Source organism: Sphaeramia orbicularis, chromosome 4 (assembly GCF_902148855.1).
Source record: "Sphaeramia orbicularis chromosome 4, fSphaOr1.1, whole genome shotgun sequence".
Classification (NCBI taxonomy): domain Eukaryota; kingdom Metazoa; phylum Chordata; class Actinopteri; order Kurtiformes; family Apogonidae; genus Sphaeramia; species Sphaeramia orbicularis.
The window spans coordinates 40148749-40163331 of NC_043960.1; the positions used below are offsets into that span (position 1 = coordinate 40148749).

At 36.1% G+C, this 14583-nt stretch overlaps 1 protein-coding gene across 1 annotated transcript in view; it reads right to left on the minus strand.

Moving 5' to 3' along the window:
* Nucleotides 1-14583, minus strand: part of LOC115418707 (granzyme B(G,H)-like) — a 50157-nt gene that overhangs the window by 34487 nt on the left and 1087 nt on the right. Inside the window, exons 3-5 of the mRNA XM_030133263.1 lie at nt 14291-14423; nt 13923-14141; nt 13245-13837 (exon numbers count right to left, since the gene is read on the minus strand). Coding sequence (XP_029989123.1) covers nt 13613-13837; nt 13923-14141; nt 14291-14423 — 577 coding nt within the window. The 3' untranslated portion in view covers nt 13245-13612. Of the gene's footprint in view, nt 13838-13922; nt 14142-14290; nt 14424-14583 lie in introns of the transcript that reaches the window.

Sequence of the window (14583 nt, forward strand, 5' to 3'; positions counted from 1 at the left end):
CAGGTCCATTTTTTCCATCAGAACAGTAGAAGTAGTCGTTGTCGCATGGGCCTTGTCAGTTAGTGTTACACTGACTTCCTTGCGAACAGGAGACATGCGACTGTCGTGTCGTTGCGTCCCCATCCAGAGACTATACATGATTTTGAAGGATTGTCCCCCAATTCTGCTAGAGGAATCGTTGCCACTTTGCCGCCCAATTTTTGCCTCTGACTTTAACTTTAGGTTCAAGAAAGATAAGAAAACACAATAGGAAGCAGAGAAAAACACTCTATTGTCAGCTTTCATGAGATAAATACTTTCAAAATAGCATCTGAAAATTAAAAGTGACATTTGACTGGTTTACCTTAAGCAACATGAAGTCGTTTTCGGAAAGTACCCTCATCAAAATCTTCGTGTGGGACATGTTTTTTCGACAGGTAGATCTGCGCATTGTCTTTTTGGTGATAATTATGAAGTCCTACGTCAACTCTAAAGGAGTGAAATGAAAAGAGTGATATGAATAAATTAAATTTACTATAATATACTAACTATTCATTCATTCATTCTCTGAACCCGCTTTATCCTCTCTAGGGTCACGGGGGTCGCTGGAGCCCATCCCAGCTACAGGGGCGAAGGCGGGGTACACCCTGGCATCGCAGCAGTTCATCGCAGGGCTGAACATCTAGAGACAAACAATCACTCTCACATTCACACTTATGGGCAATTTAGATTAACCAATTAAACTATCAGTGCATGTCTTTGGATGGTGGGAGGAAGCCGGAGTACCGGAGAGAACCCACGCAGACACGGGGAGAACATGCAAAACTCCACACAGAAAGGTCCCACCCCTGTCGACTGGTGTTGGAATCGAACCCAGACCTTCTGCTGCTGAGGCACGAGTGCTAACGACTGCACCACCGTGTCGCCCCATATACTAAATAATTAATACAATAATTTTGACAAATGAAAATAATGGACAGGCTATAATATAATATAATTCATCAAACAGTCGTGGAGCATATTTACAGAATTACCTGGCAACGCAATGGGCTGCAGTCATCACAAAAATCCTCACTCAGCAGGAAGCCACCACAGTGTTTTTGTTTGGCTGGCATCTTCCTCTCCACAAGCACCCATGTAAGGTCTGCTATTTTCCCCAGCGATATGACCTCCGATTATTTTCCCTGTATGAACTACATGGGAATATATACATATAACAGATTCAAAATTCATTCAGCATTTAATGTTTCCATTTCCTTAAATACTGTACTTAAATATCAAGGACTGCAGATGAAAATGAGCTCTTAGTTTTGTTTTGTTTTTTTTGTTTTTTGTTTTTGGGTACAATCTACAGTACTATACAAAAGCTGTGATGTTTCTGGAAGGTTGGAATGAGCTTACATATTTACAAGAAAATACTGGAAATATGTGCACAGACAAACCAAAAACTGAACTAAATATGTTTTTAAAGGTTAAAGTCAGTATTTAGTGTGACCTTTGACCTCATGACAAGAGGCAGAACACTTATGTAGCAACATCCGATGTGTGTTGAATGAAATCTGGTATAAAACATCAGAAAATTAATGCAATAAAACCCATATTGTCTGAACAAAAAGACATGTTAAGTGCAAAAGGAGGTCACACTAAATACTAACACTTTGGTTTATAGAAGCTATTTTTCCTTGAAGCCTTGTTTTTACTGCTATGCATACCTCTTTTATATCTACAATATAGCTTAATACAGAAATTGAAAAATGCATATGTGTGGACATTAGACACAGTACTGTATTGTCCACCATCCCTGCTAAATAATCAATCAGTAAATAAATACATATAAATAACATAACTGTACTTGACATGGTTGTAGATTTTCTTTAATGTGTACATGCACTCAAACCATATTCAGAAGTAAGTTAAAGTTTTAATGTTACTACATTTATTTGACAGTTTTCACCAGTGGTTACACATATATCCAACTAATATTATTATGATCTGAGCTGTCTTACAAAAAAAGCCGTCCCAGCTATTCCAGCAGTAATACTTGCCATGTTTATACACTGATGATTATATAATTACAATAAAAGAAATAACACTCAAGATAATTATACTTTTTTTGTACACATATTAGTCAGTCATTACATGTATTACAATACATTTACCAAATTACATGAAGCAGTACTCATATATGTAGAAGTCTAAACTAGATGTGTCGTACTTGTAAATACAGTGAAGGATCTAACTAATAAACCTACCTTGATCATTCAGAGTCAGTGCCAGTATGAGTATTACCAGTTCACAGTGGATATGCATGATGAGAGTTGAGCAGAGACACTGGAAAACAGAGACACACTCACACATTCAGTCTTTAAATATTGGAGGAAGTTGGCTGTGAATTTGTGTATGTACATGATGTGGTTAAAAAACCACAGTCACCTCCTTAGTAAGACAAATTCTGATGAATTATGAAATAATTTCTTTTCTTTTCTTGAGCAGATGGACATCAACATTAAGCTGTATCTGCGCATGAGCTAGTTTGAGAATATAAAAATAGTAACTGTCATAATGTGTCCGGTCAAGACATTAGTGATACACACCTTCCACTGAATACATTATAAGTGAGATTTTATGTACATTAATTTGATGACATGTAAAAAAAACAAAAACAAACAAACAAAAAAAACTTACCTTGAATAAATGAATAACTTTGATGACTTGTATAGAACCCTCTGAAGTACAACTTTGACCATAGTTTGATTTGTAGTTTAGTAAAGTACTGGAAAATCAGAAAGAAGTAAAATGACTGGTATCTTACATCTCTGTGCTAAAACACACAGCTTTGATGAGAATATAACGGCCTTCATACTTCTTGAAGAAGCATTTACTATGTTCCTGAAACCCCGCACAAATTATAACCTGTACACAATTCTCTAGGCCAGTGTTTTTCCACTGTGGGGTCATCTGGAATTCAAATGGGATCGCCTGAAATTTCTACTAATTGATCCAAAAAAAAAAAAAAACAAGAACAAAAAAAAACTACTGATAAAAATATATGGTGAGTTGACAGAGACAATCACAGTCCATAAAAGACATGACAAACTGTGAAGCTGAAACTGAAGCACTGTGGTACTGTTTATCTTTCAAAAGTTCATTGTGGTCGGTTAGATCCTGCAGCTCTTTCATAATTCATAGTTTGAGTTCTTGTTGTTTCGGTATTAATTGTCAGCCTTGTAAACCCAAGCTGCACTGACTGTACATATCCTGACCAGGAAAATAAAATTCTCACTTTGTGCAGTAATCTACACCTGGCTTTTCTGCCTCCATCCATAATAATATACATTATATAGACTAAATGGCATCTAAATTAATGTTTATTTGCAGCATAGTATAGCAAACTATTACATGATGAAAAATAAAATGTCTCCGTTTGAATATCGGGGGTCGCCAGAAATTTCTGATGTTAAAATTGGGTCATGAGCCAAAAAGGTTAGGAATCACTGCTCTAGTCACATTCTGTCCCTTTTTAATTAAGAAAACAACTGTGTTCATATCATAAATGAGGAGTGTCTTTTTCTTCTTTTACCTGTTAAATCTACTGTGTTTTCTGGAGTAACTTGAAGGAATACATTGATCGATTTGGGCACCATTTTCGTATGTTTTGCTGGATCACTGTTAATTTTAACCAGGCAGAAATGTAATACTGTCTCTGATGAACGCACTTTGTATTTTTTCACAGATCACTGCAAGGGTATGACACAAACCACACTCAAGTAATATCTTATTTCTATCTGTTAGTTGACAGTCATTTAACCCCAAGAGGAAACTGCCAAACAAAAACACACATGCAGTTACTCAGAATTGATGCAATCAGTCATAAGTTTCCTTCCCTTTACTGGAAATTAAGACTTGAGACATATTGATGATAAAAATGTTGAAACTATCACACCCCTTAATCAAACCAGAGCTTTAATTTTCAAGTTAATCGATTAGTATTCATGTGTCATGCCGATGAAATATTCAGTCCCAACGAGTAAAGTAATAGAGTAAGTAGGTTTGTAGTCATTTAAGGCCTGTATAGACTATTATACATTCATTTATTTTACAGATTTCCAAGCAGCATTACCGCAGATGCATCAGTGCTCTTTAATTACACTATGACTTATTCCAAATCAGGTCTTTTTGTCTTTAAGTTCAGTTCAAGTCTAGTTTGTGTCGCTTATACTAACATTGACATGTACACAGATGCACGTTACATTTCACTCTCATAGCACTTGATTTCATAACAAAAACAATCAATCCTATAATTTATGTATCAGGGTACGTCAACTTGTTTCTAGCTGTTGTATTTTTGCACTATTTTACTTTTTTATTTTTTGTAATAATAGATTTCCTCAACCCTGCAATGAACCAGGACATATCCAGGGTGTGCACTGCCTTTGCCGATTGGTAGCTGGGATAGCATGGATGGATGGATGGACGGATGGATGGACGGACGGATGGATGATAATTTTTGCTCTTTTTTTTCATGCATTCCACTGCTGTCCTGATGAGCATCTGATTCATTTATACATATTTACATTTTCTGTTTTTTGACCCAATGAATACCTACTATCTAATTTATTCTTGAGCCTAATACTTTTTACTGATTGTCTGCATACTATATCTGAAAACTTCAAATATTCTGCAACATGTTTGCAATTCTGCAGCACTCTTATTACACAACACTACACATGTTTCTACATAAGACAGTTTGTTGGAAAAAAAATAGCTGCAATCATGGAGGAAGAACTTATCTTTACAGTGGAAATATAAGCAAAACAGGCAGCACATACCTATAGAAAAAACTCTTTTGGAGTCTAAGTACTAATAATCGACCTCAGGTAAGAGCAGCTCTAGCGAACATGGAGGCCATGAGACTAAGAGGAAGAGAAAGGACAAGAGGAACTGTTGCCTTTACTGTGACTGTGATGTGGATATGATGAAGTGGCAAACCCAGCAAGAAGAATATTACTGAACTTTTAATCTTTCTTTCTTTCTTTCTTTCTTTCTTTTTTTTTTTTTTTTTTACCACTGCACTGCTTTTTTTCTGTAATCACACTGGTCTATGAGTAAATGCCTCCAGAATAAAAGTAACAAAGAGTTTGAGTCACTAATAAAGAAGAATCAAGTCATGAATGCCGGCTGGCAATAGTTTCAAAGATACAGGTCTTGGGTCAAAATGTCAAATTCCGAGAACTAATGAGAGAATGAGCTTTACTCAAAAGGAATGTTTGTGTCAGAGCAACAGATCTACAGGGGTGGACAAAATAATGGAAACACCTTCAGCTCAAGATGATAATGCCCCAATCCATACAGCTAGAATTGTTAAAGAATGGCATGAGGAACATTCTAATGAAGTTGAGCATCTCGTATGGCCGGCACAGTCCCCAGACCTCAACATTATTGAGCATTTATGGTCAGTTTTAGAGATTCAAGTAAGACGTTGATTCCACCGCCATCGTCTCTAAAAGAGTTGGAGGGTATCTAACTGAAGAATAGCTTAAAATTCCTTTGGAAACAATTCACAAGTTGTATGAATCAATACCTCGGAGAACTGAGGCTGTAATTGCCGCAAAAGGCGGACCTACACCATATTAAATTATATTTTGTTGGTTTTTAAGGTGTTTCCATTATTTTGTCCAACCCCTGTATTTCAAAACACTGTGTGCACATTAGAATATATTAACTTTACAGTTTCTATCTTGTGGAAGATTAATAAATCCATTGTATAATGTACATAAACCAATATATACTGTATGTATAATAACACTTCATCATATACATTGAAAACATCAGCTACCAGCACCTCTGGCATTTGTTTCCAATTTATCTTATGAAATTATGTAAGATTTAGCATATTCAATCTCTGAAGTAGATCATTTCTAATTTCTAAAATGTGGACTTGTGTAGTTCTTGTTACTCTAATATGCTCTTATAAAAGTGTAGATAACGGTAATGAAAATAGAGACCCCCTGCTAAAGCACCATTCTCACACAGATCTCAAAGGGAACAACATAAAGCCGAGGTGCCAAATCCAGGCCAAACCACCTAGTTCTTCTGTAAGGGGTTGATCAGAGTCTCTACATGCAGAATGACAGTAGCTTCCTCAGGTTAGTGACTACTTTCTGTTGCCTGGTTTGTATTTCTAGAACAGTACAAACACAAAAATGTACAATGTGCATTTAGGTCAAATGTGAAAGGGAAGGCAAAATAAACTGACATCCCACAGACCTCAGATACTCGAAGAAGCACATTTGCCTCTATTATTTCCAACCATTGCTCACCACCACCTACACTTATAAGCTAATGTAAAAATAACTGAAATGAGTTTTAAAATATGTTAAATATAGTCTCACCTTCAACCATAATTTAAAAAACTCATGACTATTGTTCACACAGATTTGTGCATTTGTGCCCACACCAGATATTTAGGCAGATGAGTTTGACCACCTTTTGAGGTTATTTGAGCAGGAGTAAAGGCCTCCAGCCAACTGCGTTTAGCCTCTCTATCTGAAAAAAAAAAAAAAAACAACAACAATCAAAAAACCTGTTAAAAACAATTACAAGTGCTTTGGTGTGGTGTGTATGGATCTGTGTGTGCATATCCTAAAGCTGAGCCACAAATGCAGGTTCAACATGAAATACTTTGGACTAAAGCAGACTGTACTGAACTGACTCTCTCTCCTCTCAGTTCAAATCAATAGACTAACTAGAAAAGCACTCGGAGAGCACAGACTTCCACCAAGGCAAATCAGCACCCCCTGATCACCACCAAAATTTAATCATTTGTTCCTTGTGCCAGTATCAACATTTCCTGAAAGTTTCATCCAAATCCGTCCATAACTTTTCAAGTTATCTTGCCAACAGACAGACAATTAAACAAAATCCAAAAGCACTTGGACAGCACAGACCTCCACCAAGGCAGATCAGTCGTTCATCCACCCCCACCTGACCACCTCCCCCTTCTGCTTATCTTGCTGCTTTTGTGCACACGCCATGCAGCACCATCTCAGCAAGCAGGGGTGCCTGCACAACAAAGGGGGGCACCATTTTGTCAATTCCCCAGCACACCATGAAAGACTGACTCAGTGTGCAAACCGCCCCTGTATGCCATACTTATTACAGTTCTTATCTTTATCTTTCTCTCTTTACAAACCATCATGACAAAATATAAACCTTTCTTTTATGTAGCCTTTCAATTTTATGGCCTTTCATATGTGACTGATGTACTGAACTGGAACATATTTTTCCACTGATAAAAGTATAATGATATCAATCACTCAAATTTCATTTATATAGTGCCACGTCGTAACAAAGTTATCTCATGACACTTTACATTTGGAGCTGGTCTACACCAGACTATGAAATGATAGACAAATCGACGCACCAGACAGCCATGTTTTGAATACATTTAGTCATTTATGTCCTTTTGACATAAAAGTCAGACATTTACTTCCAACCACTGTGTCTTACAGTTTTTCTCCAATCACTAACAGTCTTGCAGAATTTGTCTCACTGTGTCAAAACTCTATACACAAGTCCGATATGACACAACATATGCTGACAAGCATGTCACAACTATGAACAAAAAATAAAAAAGAAAAGACAAATACCTCAGTCATAACCGAACAATCTTTTTTTCACAAAATGTCACACACTTGCCTTATTTGAGTGGCTCTTTCACAGTGTTCCACTTCAGACTAAACACTGCTGTCTATAGTATTTGATATATCTCTTTAAGGAGTTTGTGAAGTACAGTATTTTTCCAGTAGAGTACATGTGTGAATAAAAAACACTCATACTTCCTCAGTTGGCTGTTTGCTGAGCCATGCCTCACAAAAAAAGACATCTCCAAGGACTTTCAATCAAGAATTGTTGATTTGCATTAGACTGGATGAAGTTCCAAAATAATCTCAGTTCACCAGTCCTCAGCAGTGGCGGCTGGTGAAATAATTTTTTGGTGAAGTAGGCACCAAGTCAGATTTCGGATCACCACTGAAATACACCAAAGCACATGCACCACTATTTTAAAATATGAATTTAAATTAAAATAAAAATACACAGCGTGTGTTTTCAGTTCGTTTTTTTTATATGTACATTTCACAATCTATCCTTCAAACATGCACATTTTTCCATGATTCTATTGTTAATGTCAGTTATGTCCCTGACAAGTGTCTTTTCCACTGATAATATGGACAGTGCATTCAGACAAGGGGTGAAGGTAGTGTGGGTAGATCACATGGCATAAAAAAAAAAAAAAAAAAAATAGAAGTTAGTCTATGGGCTAAATGACATTGTTGATATCACTTTTGCCAGGATTTGAACCTTGTTCTCCTACATGAACATCTGTAGTGGAACTGACTGAGCTATCCAGCCACTAGTGGCAGTACCTGTGGTATTATCTCATGAGCTATCTGCTAATATAAATGTATTCATATATAGTGGATGTACGTCATTTTATCTTGGTCATTTTATCTTGGTCATTTTAAAAGTAGCTGACAAGAAAAAAAAAGTGTGTTCACCCCTGGTTTAGACGCTCTTGTGTAACATTTCATTTCTGAGGAAGACCTTGATTCTTTTTGGGATGTGACGTTTTCTCCTGTGGGCGGGGCTTGGGTACACATTTTGGCACCCTGAGGCTCTCCTATCTCTTGTATTGGAGGGGGTCTACTGTGCACACATCATTAATGTATTATGGTAAAGGGACCCCAAACAAGAAACACATGAGTTAACTGTACATGACATGACATGAAAACATTTTAAAATGACACTTGGATGCAGATTATACACAGTACTCACAGGCTGCGTCATGTACAGCTCATATATTTAAATATTAATGTTTTTGTGAAATTATTTTTTGTGATTCCTATCATCCTCTTCTTTGTGTGAGACAGGTGGAGCAGAGCCCTAGCGCCCTCTACTGATGAAACACCAGTGATTCTCAGTTAGAAAAACTCCCTGAATACATGAAGAAAAGTGATGTAGAGGCCGGGTCAGGACTTTGGGCTGTTGTTGTGCCTCAGGGCCTGGACTACTGGTCATCAGTGAGAAGAACATGAATTCATGAGTTTATCAACTTATCTTACAGCACAGTGTGAGGGTGACTGTCTGCTAACTGAAGCTCAGGAGAACTTGGGTGATGCAGTAGGACAACAACAATAAACATGGAAGTAAATCTAGTCCAGAATGGCTTCAGAATAAGAAACATCACTTTTTAAATGACTCAGGACTGAATCCAATAGAGATGCTGCAGAATGACCCTAAGAGAGACGTTTAGACCGGACCCCCGGAGAAGCAGTTTTTAAATAAGAATGACCCAGAATTCCTCCTGAATACTGTGCATGTCTGATCAGCCGCTAACACAGGCGCTTCAACCAGTTATTAAATGTGTTTAATAGGCGTGTTCAATGAAAACATGAACTATCATTGTTTGCGTGGTATTAGATTAAGAACATGGTGTTTATCTGAACTTGTGACTTCAGGTCACATCAGAAATTCTTACTAATTTATGTAGGAAACCAAGAAATGTCAAAGTGGTCACATACTTTATGTTCGAAGTGTATTTCACCAGGAGTGGGTCAGTGAAAGCAAAAATAGGCATCATAAAAAAATATTGCATGCTTTTTCTTTTGTAATTGTAGTGATCTATATAATCTCTGTACAGAAATGAATACATTGTGTTACTGCAAAGTATATAAAAAAGATTATATTATATATGAGTATTAATTGCACTGCAAATAGAAACAAAAAACTGAACTGTGAAGGATTGTTAGGAATGAGGTGGATGGTCCTCATCCACATGACAATTATTTTTATCCCTGGATACATAACAGGGAAAATATCAACCTGATTTTGTGTAATATTCTGCTCTTGTCTTTCTCCTCCTCCTGTTTTCAAACATGTGTCAATTTGAGGTATGTTTGGCAAAACAAATGAAAGTGTTTTCTCAATAACTGCTTGAGTTTTAATTTTGGATTCAACTATTGCACTATTGTAACAACCATTGCACATTAATGTGTCACCAACTTACATAAATAGCTCAAAGCAGAACATGTGGTGCTTTTATTTAAGGCACTGTTACATGATTTTGTTTCTTGTATCTATGCATTTGATTTACTGGCAACATTTTGTTTTATTGCAGTTACTGTTGCTAGTGTTAAGCACCACCGTAAAGAGAACATTGTATCATGTAGTTCAAGTGTGTTCTGATGGCCACATTTGATAAAGAATAAGATCTTGAACAACTTTCCTACCACATACTTCTGATATCATTTTTTCCTACCACACTGACCACAGGATCAGATATCCCAACATAACAACATAACTTGTGTCTTGTCATGTTGCCTTATCTTGTTACCCATGCACAGTTGCTCCTAAGTTGCAGGTTTTAGCGCCAAGTTCCTTTGCTTCATCACTATGTGAAGCCATGTTTTATTTTATTCTTACACATACACTCACATTCTCTGTTTTTCCCTGTTTGGAGTATAATTAATTGCATGTAGCATCACAGTGTATAATCACAATACCTACCGACCAGTTAATGCTAATTAATTATGATTAATGTTGGAGAGTAATAATACTTCACTACTGTGCTCAAGTATGTTTTAGGAGAATTTGTACTTTACTGAGTATTTTTTTATTCTGTTTAACTTTTACTTCGGTACATTTCCTAACTCAATTACATACTTCTACTCTCATGCACAGTTTTGTTACTGGTTACAAAAAATTAATTAAAGGCAATTTGGTGTTTTTACCACTGGGATTACCGATGACACAACAAAGTAAGGAAGCTGATTTGTCATTGGGCCTAATCACATAATGAACAAGTGCAAACGATGGTCCGCACTCAACCTGTCGGGGATCTGATGATGTGAGCAGCAGCGTAATATTCCATATTCTGACTGCCTTTAATTGGTATTAACCCTTTCATGCATACTGGTCATTACAGTGGACAGCTATTCTACAGTGGTTCTCTTGTATATTCATGGATTTTGTTGTTTTTTTCATTGTTTTTGTTTTGTTTTGTTTTTTTACAACATATCTTTAAGTTTTAAGACACTACATATCTTTTCTGACATGAATTGGTAACATTATGTAGATCTCTCATGAGCATAAACCCCCAGAATCACAAGCCCTCCCCATAGTTTTCATACAATTTATCACTAAATTCATGTTTCTGTGCGTCAAAAATTAAACGTGTGGTGTCCAGCTGAGTGGACATTTTTGCAACTCAATGAAAAATAGGTTCATAAGAAATTTTTTTTCATTCATTCTCTGAACCTGCTTTATCCTCACTAGGGTCACGGGGGTCGCTTGGAGCCTATCCCAGCTACATAGGGGTGAAGACAGGGTTCACCCTGGACAAGTGGACAGTTCATCACAGGACTGAACATATAGAGACAAACAATCACTGTCACACCTATGGGAAATTTAGATTAATCAATTAACCTATTAGTGCATGTCTTTGGATGGTGGGAGGAAGCCAGAGTACCTGCAGAGAACCCACGCAGACACGGGGAGAACATGCAAACTCCACACAGAAAGGTCCCACCCCCTGTCGACTGGTGTTGGAATCAAACCCAGGACCTTCTTGCTGTGAGGCATGAGTGCTAACCACTGCACCACTGTGTCGCCCGTTTTTTTTTTTTTTTTTCATAACTATTTTTTTAATGTATTTTTTTAATTTTTAAATTATTTTTATTTTATTTTATTTTTCAGAAGAATTTTTTTGATCGCGTTGTTTTTTTCATGCCTAAAGAGGAGTAAAAAGACTCAGGAAAAAATTTTGATTAAGGTTCTTATAATTCGTGCATGAAAGGGTTAACATTTACTTATACTTTTATTTCCATTACTTGAGTATATTTAATTGTATACTTGATATACTTAAGTACAGTAAATACTAGATACCTAAAGACTTGAGTAGTATTTCAGTTGGTGACTTGAACTTCTACCAAAGACATTTGATAGGGTACCTTTACTTTTACGTAAGTGTGACTTTCCAGGACTTTATACAACGCTGTTAATGAGCTATATGTAGCTTTAAGAAACATGAAAGAAACCCACAACTTTATTGAAGTTGGGTTGAGCAATATTTTAAACATGTAATTTCAATCTCTTCAAATAAAAATATTGCATTTATGTTTAATCTTTTTCATAAAATTGATTTCCAGTTTCGGTTTTTCTGAATTCCTAAAGTGTTAAACCATATAAAGTAGCGTAAACCCATTTATGAACTCAGTCACTCTTTTGGCACAACACACTTTGCAAATCAGTTGCACACTTTTTTGCCAGACTCTTTAGTCATTATTAATATTTACAGCATATTTCTCACTGTGACGCACATTACCTGTAAAACAGTGAACACAGTCTGCAAATATTAAATACAAAGACAGTGTTGTTGTCATCAGTTAGACACAGTGGCCCAAAAATGCACACATTTGTTTCAAATGATAATAGAAAAAAACACTGAAATACAGAAGAGAGCTGATGAAGACCACATAAACACTGATAGAATAGAATAGAATAGAATAGAATAGAATAGAATAGAATAGAATAGAATAGAATAGAATAGAATAGAATAGAATAGAATAGAATAGAATAGGTCAAGGTCAAGTTTATTTCTATAGCACATTTATAACAACACAAAGTGCTGTACAAGGATACATAGGTAAAAATACAAAATATGATGAAACTAATAAAAATATATAGATATAGAAGATAAGACATACTAAAATTGATAAAACAGATAGACAGTAATAAGATAAATAGGATCTAAAAACACAACCAGAAGATAAAACTTGTACTCACTTGTATTAAAAGCAAGAAAGAAAAAGAAAAACACATAAAGAATAGAATAGAATAGAATAGAATAGAATAGAATAGAATAGAATAGAATAGAATAGAGTATTTGTCATTGTAACATCTACTCTCTTTACTCCAACATTGCATTTCCACAACAATAATTTAACGTTTTGTGTCTTTATGAAATCATACAACTATAGTGTTGCCATACATAGAAACAGACTAATTATCCTAATAATCAGTAAGCGCAAATTGTGTTGAGGCCACTGAGTTGTAGCATATGAAACCCATGACACACATTCGGTTGATGAAATGCTAAAAGATTCTCTGTTTATTGGCTGGACTTTCTCATGGTTGGACAATGATTTAGGTCTCCAACAATAAGAGTAAAATGTTCAAAACCCATATCTATATGTTTATGTTTTTTGACAAGACCACCGAAGAGAAGAACTACATCAGACCATAAAGACTGATTGACTCACAGGTCGTTTATTTCCACCAACAGTGTAACCCTGTCCTGTATGTGTCTCATCTGTACCGTCGGACATATTGCAATTCCACTCTGTTGTAAATATGTATATAGTAATTTGAGTTTGTATTTATTTATTATTATTATTATTATTATTATTATTATTATTATTATTGTTGTTGTTGTTATTATTATTATTATTATTATTATTTTATACTTTGTCTTCTGCACAATCTTTCTGCATGCACATGTTTTCTTGCACTTTATTCTGTCGCTGCCTTGATCTTTGAAAATACCCATTGTGGGTTCAATAAAGTCTAATCTAATCTAATCTGCATCTGGCTCAGGAACCGTGGGTTTCAAAGCTCCACACCAGTATGACTTGAATATTGTGTCTGACACAGTTGTCATGATGGACTCAATCCAGTCTCTGTAGTCAAGAATCTTGGTATAATGATGCACCTTCAGGCCCCCTTGGGTGTCCACATAGGTGGCAGACACCACCCCATAAGCCTTTCCGTTTTCACAGACCAGTGGAGCACCTGCATCTGCCTGGAAGGACAAACAGTAATGATTCAACAGGAATGAAACTGTTGCTCTGACAGACCAGAACTCATTGACCAATAAATGTACATACTTCACCAGGTCCCTGTTCTCCCTCAGAACAGTAAGACTCGTCCATTTTGCATGACATGGAGTGAAGTAGAGTTACACTGACTTCCCTGAGATAAGTAGCCATAGAGGCTGTCACATGGAATCCCCACCCAGAGATGATGCATGATTTTGGAGCAGGATCAAAATCATCTGCAACATCAACTGGTCTCACATTGGAGTTCAATGTTACCTTGGATTTTAACTTGAGGTTCAGAAAAGACAGATAAAAAAACAACAACATACATACTGTAAGATTCAGAAAATATGGACAAAAGGCCTCTGTTTAATGAGAGATGGAAAATGAAATAAAAACATAATGAAATCACAAAGAAACCTAGATCTTTTACTTACCTCAAGTAACATTATGTTATGTTTAAAATCCTTGCTGTCGAAATCTGGGTGTGGAAATGCGTTTTCCACATCTATGATCTGAACATTTTTTTGGTTATAGAAACTGTGAAGTCCTAAAAAGACTCTGTAGGATCTGAAATGAGAAAACTGGTCATGAATAACTTATACAAACCAGCAATTACATGAAATAATTATCAAAACAATTAAATGAAATGTATCAAACAGCAAGCAGTCATGAAGCATAGTACCCAAATGAATACTATTGCATCATTTTTTCAGGATGTGACTTGATT